Below are 9,610 nucleotides of genomic sequence, written 5' to 3' on the forward strand. Positions count from 1 at the left end.
CAGGTTCTTGGATACTTTTAAGAACTCCAGAGCTTGAGACTTTACCTAAAGAAAATACACCCAAGAATATCGGGTGCAATCATTAGTGAGCAACATGAAATAAAAGTTACCTCCCTTTGACTTGGTTTGCATTGGTCCACAGAGATCCCCATGAACCAACTCTAGTGGTTTCTCAGCTCTCCTCGTACTTTCTTCAGGGAATGGGAGCCTTGTTTGCTTCCTATATGCACATCCTTCACATGGATTTGTTGACACAATATTTGGAAGGCCAAGGACCAGCTTCCCTTTTGATAGTAGCTACAAACTATTAAAGTTTATATGCCCGTACCTTTCATGCCAAAGAAAAGACTCATCAGTCTTGCTAGCTGCTACATGAGCTGCTCCAACCTTGCTGATAGTGAGAGGGAACAAATTATGTTCAGATATCTGAACTCGTGCACTCCTCTTTTGTTTCTTTGCTTTAGATGATACACTCGTCATTGTCAAACATAAGTGTATATCCTCCTCCAAGCAGCTACCCAACACTTAACAAGTTATGAGCTAGCTTTGGCATGTACAGAACTTGGTGTAGTTCCTTCATCTGCCCTCCTTTAGTCTTCATCCTCACTTTCCCCATCCCTCCAACTTTCATCACCGGATTGTCACCAAGCCGGATAGTCTGTTGCATAGACTCATCCAACGTTTGAAACAAGCTCTTAATACCCGTTATATGATTACTGCATCCATTGTCCAACAGCCAAACATCTTCATGTTGATCATCAAGGCCACTATCAGCCATGAATAGGTGTGTTACTTTGGCTTCTTCCTCAACTACATTTACAGCTATATCTTTATACCAGCATTGTGATTTATAATGCCCAAACTTCTTGCACTTGTAGCATTGAATGTCGGCCTTGTTCTGCCATCTCTCACCCTTGAGAATCCTTATGTTCATAGCCACGACCTCTTCCTCTTCCTCTGAAACCTCCACGGCTTATGCCTCTACCTGTATTATTAGTAGAGTTACTTGAAGAACCTTCTCCCTTGATGTGGAAGGCTCTCACCTCTACTTTGTCAGACTCCATATCAAGTCTCCCTTCATGCCCTTTTAGAGATCCACTGAGCTTGTCGACCGTGAGTATTGAAAGGTCTTTAGCTTTTACAATAGATGAAACAACATGATGAAACTTTGGTGAGAGACTACGGAGGATCTTACTAGCGATGGCCTTCTCATCAAGTTCTTTACTAAGTGCTTGAATGTGATAAGTAGTAGTTAATACTCTGCTTATATAGTCTTGCACCGATTTGCCATTCTTCATCCGAAGGTTCTCGTACTCCTGTCGATAAGTATGAAGCTTTACAGCCGAGCTTTTGGAACACCCTTGGTACTCCTTTTTGAGAATATCCCATGCCTTCTTCGCTACTCTTGTTCTTGAAATCCTAATCAGGATTCTTTCCTCCAACGGCTGTTAGATTAGAAACAGCGCTTTGGCATTCTTCTGGATATCATCTTCTAGACGCTGAACATCATCATCTTCTTCATCAAAGCCTTTGTTAACTATTCCCCAAAGCTTTCTGGAGAGAAGCAAGGTCTCCATCTTTAAGCTCCATAGGTTGTATCCTTCACCATTAAAGTAAGGAGCATTAGCGGAGGAGGAAGAGCTCCCTGCATTTCCAACCATCACTCGATCGTCACAGGAAGAGGTTTCTATCTCTGATACCACTGAAGGATTGAAGAAGTAAAATGTAATGGTATGAAATTGAGACAAAGATGAAACAAATGAGTGTATTAAAGGAAGGACAGCTAATAGAGTGCTGGAGAATTCAAAAGTTCTCATTAAACGTAAAGCAAGGGCTACATACTTATACTATTCAACAACATTGACTTACTACAACCCACATAATTAAAGACACAAAAGGATGCATGCTATAGAAGTAGACATAATAAACTAAAGACTAGACTGATGACAAATCAACCAGACGAGACAGTGCACTGTAAACGTGCAAACCATGCACTAAGACAAAACATGCTTTATAGCTTTCATAACTAGGTTCTGAACATCAATTTCAACACATGATCCAGAAGATGCAACAGAGGCACTAGAAGAAACCTTGAAAGACTTACAACTTGACTATATGGATCTTTACTTGGTACTTTTCTCAATAGCCAGAACTTTTGGCTATGCATGATTTGAAGTTTACATAATTGATCAACATTTAGCTGTGAAGATTCATGTATCAATCTATAAATGTTATATTGATTATTTTGATTGTGGTTCTAATTTCTGGAGATCTATTGGCCTTTTCGAGTAAAAAAAAATAAAGGACTCAAATAAGGCTAAAGTTGTGATTCACTGGCGTAGTACTCTTTAGCTTCTTTTGTTTTGTTTTGTTTTATTTTTGTTTTCTTTTTTGGCAACTTATAATAACCAGTGTAAACTGATTGTTAAGAAAGATATGTATTCCTGAAGCAAAAAATTTGAGTTGTTATGATCAGTGTACATTACATTGTAACTATTGATTTGAGCTTATTTTGTTATATATGCAGCACAATGGCTTATCCATTGTTGAATACTTTGTGCAGTCTTCATTTAATTTTTTTCTGCAGATTTACACTAATTTGAGCTTCCAAGAAAATGCTAATATATTTAAGCAGCATGATAATCAGCAATATCATGATAATAGGCGTATGCTAATTGCCATTCTTGTTTGGGGAAGTGGGTTAATTATTGAAGCTTGTTTTGTTTTTGTTTAGATTTAGTTTCTGATGCATATTTTGTGGCAATATTCCATGATTCATGAGGTTGTAAAATTAAGTTGTGTTTTTCAGGGCCTACTAGTGAGAATGAGAAGTTCAAATAGTTATAAAATAGATTGTTGGCCACTCTGTTGTAAAACTAGCAGGATCAATAGGCATGCCTTTTGTCTTCTCTTATGTGTGAGAGACTGGCCCACCTCAGTGAGACTTAGAACAGAATTCGTCACACCCCAGGTATTGTTTCGCTTATTCGTGCATTTCGCACTCCCTAGGAGTTTAACCCGCAACCTAAGCCTTTTGTCTCACTTAAAGTGAGCACCTCTCACCAATTGATCATACATGAATATCAATCAATCTCATCGTAATCATTGTAATATTTGACCATTTTTCAATCATTGACAAAGGGTATATATAATTCACTAGTTCAAGTTTAATCATTACAAATCAAGTCACAACAAGTTGTCTAATAACCTAAGACGACATGCCCAAATCCATTCTCTTCGATTTATAATGCGGTAAAACCATGAAAATAATTTCATCAAACTAATAAAACATTCATATACTCAATTAATTACGTGCATTCAACTTAACCCACTCACAAACTTAGGCGAGAAAAGACTCTAAGAAAGTTATTCCTCCTCCAGCTCCTTGCCTCAAGCCGAGCTTTCACCACCTAACCAAACACAACTACACACACCCAAAACCAAGCAAGAAAGTAAGCAAAAGAAAGAAATAAGCAAACCTAGGCCTAATTGCAATGCCACCCTACTCGAGGTCTAGAGTTGGCTCAAAGTTGGGTTCCAAGGATCTCAAAGAGTTCTTAGGGTTCTTGGCTTCATTCAAAACCAAAGAAACAAGGAAAACAATCTGCTCACTAAATGAGCTACGGTAATCTCCGTTTTCCTGCAAAAATCTGGTTCTAGATTACATTCAATTATGGAAGAACAACCATGCAAAATGTCCCCGAGTTCTAACAATCAGCAAGCAAGAATGTAGGATAAATTCAAGTTTGTTCAAAACTCACAACTCAACCGTAGCTCCATCTTTCTAACCAAGCATCAAGGGAAGAAACAAGATGGATGAGGGTGCTTACCTTTGGATTCAAAGGAGAGAAGATGATGGATCATGAAGCTTCAATCACCAAGAAGAGGAAGGTCATTCAAAGCTCTTCTTCTCCTAAAGAAAGCCAAGGAAATGAGAGGAAAGAGAGGAGAATGGAAAACTAAGAGAAAAATGATGAAGTTGCAAAGAAATCCTCGGGTTGGTACGTATAGTACCCAAGCTGCAGCATCGCATAAAAGCTACAACACTAGGCTAAAAATGTCAATATAAGATAAAAAAAAAATGAATTTTCTCATCAAACTTTGGGTGGAACTGGTCAGTTAAAAAGGAATGCCAATAACCAATGAATCAACGTGATTTTTCCAAAATATAATTAACTACTATCAGTTCAATTATATAAAAAAATTATTTTTACTTATAAAAATTAAGAAAAGCTATTGTAAAATTCAATTTTCATGATCAACAATTATTTTACATTACCAAAAATTTTAAATTTGAAAAATGTTTCATTAAGGTAATAATCTAACTTTTAAAAAAAATAAAGAAGATTTGTCTTACTATTCATCTTCAATATTTAAAAAATAACTTCTATATTATCTCATATTTCTTCTAAAATTGTTCTTCCTTATGATATTTGAACTTTTAAAGTTATGAGATTTTATTTTATTTATTTATTTATTTATTTAAATCACAGAGTTGTTTAGTTTTTTTCTAGATCAAATAATTATAAATTATGTAATAATATTTTTTAAAATTAATTTCTTAATTTTAAAAATAAGCGAAAAAAGGCTTTAGGGTCATATTAGCTAGTAATAAAAAAATTAGTTTATATATAAAAAACTTTATCTTTCCTAATTATCATAATTTCATGTCCCTTTTCATAATATTGCAAACTTTATTATTCCTTTTACTTTACGACACCCAAAAATTTATTGCATCATGATGGAAGAAAAAACCCGTCACCAATGAATTTAAGTATTGAACATATTAAGCATATTAAAATTTATTGCATTTTTTTCAACATCATGATACAAAAAGAATGCCATTGATGGAAGAGAAAAACATGCATGGATAAATTTAAGTATTAAATATAATAAGAATGTTGAACTTTATTGCATCTTTCAACATCATAATGCAGAAAAATTAATGCCATGTACCAACAACAATCAAATAAAAATGAAACATGGGTCAAGGTAATTCATAAAACAACCTCCATTTCAACATCTTTGGGAACAAAGATATTGTATTACTCGTCAAAACAAAACTTTTCAAAATGTTATTAATTAGAATGTTTAAAAAATCAATTTTTTTTCTAGAATACAGGGACTATTATTTCTTCATATATTTGGTTTTTTTTAATAAGGTTAGAATAATCAGTGGAAGAAGTTATACATTTTTTCATTTCTTTCTAATTATATAGTATAATTTTATTTTAGTCAAATTGTGATGTATATTGAATTGTTTTTCTATAAGATAAAGATTGATAAGGACTAAAAGAAAATTAAATTAAATTTGGTTCACATAAATTATATTCAAGTACTGTTTTAATATCTTTGTCAAAAGTTTTTTTCCTTTTACAAAAGACAACTATATATACAATGGATCTAACAACTTTCTGCACAAAAAATTTAAAATTAATCTTTTTATTTTTAACTTAAAGAAGTATTACAAGTGAGAAAAAAATCATATATGATCATACACAAATATTAATATTTAATAAAATGCTATTGTGAGTGACTTTTGTTCCACAGAATTATTTTCTAAAATAATAATCAAATAAAAAAGATTGTTCACAAAGTTGCATTGATTGAGGCATACATACCTTTCTTTTTTTCTTTTTTAATTAATTTATTAAATATTTCTATCAACTAAAAATCTCAATTATATAAATTATATTATAATCAGATAAATAGTGGAATGCCTAAAATATATTGTTAATTAATAAGTTAATTTTAAATATTTAAATTATTATTTTAGTGCTTAGTTTATTAAATTTATATTATTGAAAAATCTATGTTGAATAATTATTTCCTAAGATTGAGAACTAGTCCCTTTTCATCACTATCAATAAATAGAAATTTGGGTATTGTTTCAACAAAAATATGTTAGTATGAATTGGCCACTCTAATCGTTGTTTAAGCCATTTAAACTAAGTGGAAATTATTGAGGAGGATATAGGTGTTAAATCCAATGCATTAATAATTATATAGAAAGCTTGCCTGCATTTTGTATATTTGTAATTTTGGATTATTTTTATCACATAATATTTTATAATTTGAGAGGGTTTTGTTTAACATGAGCTTTTGGCAATTTTAGTTATTTTTATTTTTTCTAAATTCATATGAAGTTAATTAACTCCTATGTTAAACTGGGCTGTTTTTATATGAAGTCACTTTTTATTTTTTTAATTGTTATGCATGCAAGTTTTTTTGAGCTAGATCAAATAATTTTAAAGAGAAATAGTATATGAGATTACTATGTATGCAATCGTATGTTGTACGAATTAACTATATTATGTGGTAAAAAAATCTTTGTTATTAGACTAAATATGATTTTCAATGATAAATTTTTTTTTATTAAAAATAGTAAAAACAATCTCGCTAAAAGCTATTGAGAAGAATTTAAAACCATTACAAATCCTCTCATGTATTGTTTTTAAAAATTGTAAGGCGGACATCCACCTCTATATATATATATATATATATATATAGTAACAGATAATAAAACCTCTCAAAGATATCAGTTAAGTTGGGCAAATTCGTCCTCATAACTGTATTCTAATAGATTATCATATTACTTCAAGTTAGATATAATTAATTTTGTATATTTAGGAAAAAAAAATAGAACTCCATACCTGAAAAATATCATATTTTAAAAAGGAAAAACATGTCAAGCCTCCCATTTAATAATCACAATCAAGAAAAGAAAAAAACAATAACAAATGAAAGAAACCAAATAGCAATTTCAAAATTGATTAACCAAACACATATAACTCTATAGTTTTATACTTTAAAAAAAAAAATCACCACCGTAATAACTGGATAGTAAGATATTTGAGTTCCATGCAAAAGAAAAATTAAGGGTTCGACTTTTTTCCAATAGATGATTGAGGTATAGTAATAAATGTGTATAGATGGATTGCTAATTGTATAACTAGTAAAAAATTTAAAAATAAAAAAATTAAAAAAAATCAAAAGAAGATATCAACTTCTGCAATTGAAGTCGATATCAATTTGTGCTTTCTTGTCAAATAGATTATGTGGAAGATGAGAAACATATGCAGGAGATGGATGACCTTATAGTTGATATCTCCAACAAAAAAACACAAAAAGGGCAAGGTGTCAGTTTCCAAGTTGTGCATTGTAGACAACTTCACTTTGTTAGAATTGTGACTAACTTTGTAATTCAATTTCTGTGCAGAAAAAAATATTCAACAAAAGCAAATCTATCGTTGTTTCATTCAATAAATCAGTGGTTTATTATTATTTTTAAATAAATAAATAAAAAATAAAATAAAATAAAATCTATCACTTGTCAGCTTTATTGGCTCATGAAAACTTGCTCTAATAATCTTGGCTTTACCTTTTGAACTGTTTTGTTCCCTTGAGGTTTTATTTAACAGTTTTTCAGCTCCTTTAACCACCAAAAAAAAAAGGTATCATTTTTAAGGTTGCCAACATATGGTAAAATATCACCTTTCATTCTTGCTACAATACAATATTAGTTAATTGATTGATAATTTATATATGCCCATAGATAATGAGGTCTGTCCTCAAAATTAACTTTATTAGTGCATGTGGTATTCGCAAATGTTTGATATATAGACGAGTTTTTACAATCTGAAATTTTACAACTATCAATCATCATCATGTAATACATATATAAATCTTTCTCATTTAATTATCAGTTAAAATAAGAAATCAAAGCTTATTCATGAGAAGAGTATTCAAAGACTCCCTTGGCTTAAACATGGCTTCCAAAGGCCTAGCCTTGGGCATGGTCAACCCAATTCCTTCGCTCATATCCACCTCTTCATCTCCAACTCTCTCCCATTCAAAGCATTGCACCAGAGTCCCTATCACCAACAACACCATCTTCATCGCCAGCCCTTCACCGGGACACCTTCGCCGTCCCATCCCAAACAGCATCATCTTCAACCCTTCTTTCATAACCTCATTGCTGATCTTCTGATCACTAGAATTTGTTCTAAGAAACCTCTCAGGCTTGAACTTATCTGGCTCCTCCCACAACTCTGGGTCTCTATGTATCTTCCAAACATTCACTAGTATCATTGTTCCACTGGGAACATTAAACCCACCCACAGTGCAATCTTGAGATGATTCATGAGGAAACAGAAATGGCGAAGCTGGATACATTCTCATTGACTCGTTTATCACAGCATGCAAGTATGGAAGCTTTGGGAAATCAGCTTCTTGTAACAATGAACCTTGACTCACATTTGCATCAATCTCAGCTCTTAGTTTTTCCAGTGTTTGAGGATTGTTTAACAAAAGAGACATTGTCCATTCCATTGTTGATGCTGACGTGTCCGTCCCCGCTACCAACATTAACTGCATGCATGTAAAACTTTTTAAGTTTAATAATAATAATAATAATAATAATAATAATAATAATAATAATAATAATAATAAGGACTAATTTAGTAATTTAATATATACATCAATGAAGCCCTTGATCATGTCATCATCATAATGCTCTGGGTCACGTTCTTGCATGGAGAGGAGGAGGTCGATGACCGTTGATCTTCCCGCCGGTGAGCTATCCATGCCTTGGGATCTGGATTCCTTCTTCATCCTATGCTCCTCTATGAGGCCCTGAAAGAACTTGTTCTTTCTTCTCATCAATCTCTTCAACCTCCTCTCATGGCCTCCAATGTCAAACCACCTCGCCACCGGAAGAAAATCGGCGGCGTTGGACGTCCCGGAGAGGATGAACGTCTCCTTGGTGAGCTCCCTGAACTCCTTCCCTGCCTCCGATGAGCTCTCATCGGCATCGCCGTAGTACCTCTTGTTAGCTAACATCCTCATGATGATGTTGTACGTGAGGCCAAAGAACTTGGTCTTGAGCTCGGTGAAGTGGAAGCCCGGCCCGGAGTAGTCATGGAGGAGGGTTTTGACGAGGAAGAAGACCTCGTCGGAGCGAAGGTGGAAGGAGGAGAGAACCCGGGTAGTGGAGAGGACTTCGAGGGTGGTGATCCGGCGGAGGTTACGCCAGTGAGGGCCGTAGGAGGCCCAGATTAGTATGCGGTAGTTGTAGCCAAGGTGCTTGCCGGAGAGAAGACGGGGACGGTTGGCGAAGGTGATGTCGTTGACGGTGAAGCACTCTTCGGCGCCGGAGGAGGAGGAGATGAGGAGTACAGGGCGAGAGCCGAAGCGGAGAAGAAGTATGGGGCCATGGAGGTCTGAGAGTTGGGCTAGTGCTCTGTGGATGGGATGTTTGAGAAGATGAAGGTGGCCAATGAGTGGGAGACCAGGAGGGCTTGGTGGATTAGGGTTAGGGTTAGGGTTAGGGTTAGGGTTTTTTTCTTGTTATAATTATTATTGAGTTTGATGAGGATGAGTAGAGAAGAAAGGAGAAGGATAAAAGAGAGAGTGCTGATGGAGAAGAAGATGTTCTCCATGGTTGATTGTAAGCTTTTGTTTCAATGAGTACTGATGAGTTTTGGTTTTTGTAAAAGGTTAATTATACTCTATTAATTATTTATTATTTGTATTAAGGATTTATGATAATATTAAAAATAAAGACATCATTTTAGTGTATGATTAAGACAAGCTCTTCTTAAGTGCCATG

General features: G+C 33.9%; 2 protein-coding genes across 2 annotated transcripts; both read right to left on the reverse strand.

Annotated features, from left to right (window-relative positions):
- Positions 1 to 514: 514 nt before the first annotated feature.
- On the reverse strand, positions 515 to 1,661 carry LOC120274929. Its single transcript, XM_039281466.1, has 3 exons — positions 1,462 to 1,661; positions 1,016 to 1,419; positions 515 to 957 (listed from the first exon to the last, which is right to left on the reverse strand). The coding sequence occupies exons 1-3, from the start codon at positions 1,659 to 1,661 to the stop codon at positions 515 to 517; spliced, it is 1,047 nt and encodes a 348-aa protein (XP_039137400.1).
- A 5,892-nt stretch (positions 1,662 to 7,553) lies between these two features.
- Positions 7,554 to 9,318, reverse strand: LOC120274930 (cytochrome P450 81Q32-like; the record flags this gene model as incomplete). Its single annotated transcript, XM_039281467.1, has 2 exons — positions 7,554 to 8,370; positions 8,479 to 9,318. Coding segments are annotated over 2 exons (1,491 nt in total), but the record flags the coding sequence as incomplete, so codon positions are not given.
- Between the last annotated feature and the right edge of the window lie 292 nt (positions 9,319 to 9,610).

The sequence above is a fragment of the Dioscorea cayenensis genome, chromosome 13, assembly GCF_009730915.1.
Source record: "Dioscorea cayenensis subsp. rotundata cultivar TDr96_F1 chromosome 13, TDr96_F1_v2_PseudoChromosome.rev07_lg8_w22 25.fasta, whole genome shotgun sequence".
Lineage (NCBI taxonomy): Eukaryota > Viridiplantae > Streptophyta > Magnoliopsida > Dioscoreales > Dioscoreaceae > Dioscorea > Dioscorea cayenensis.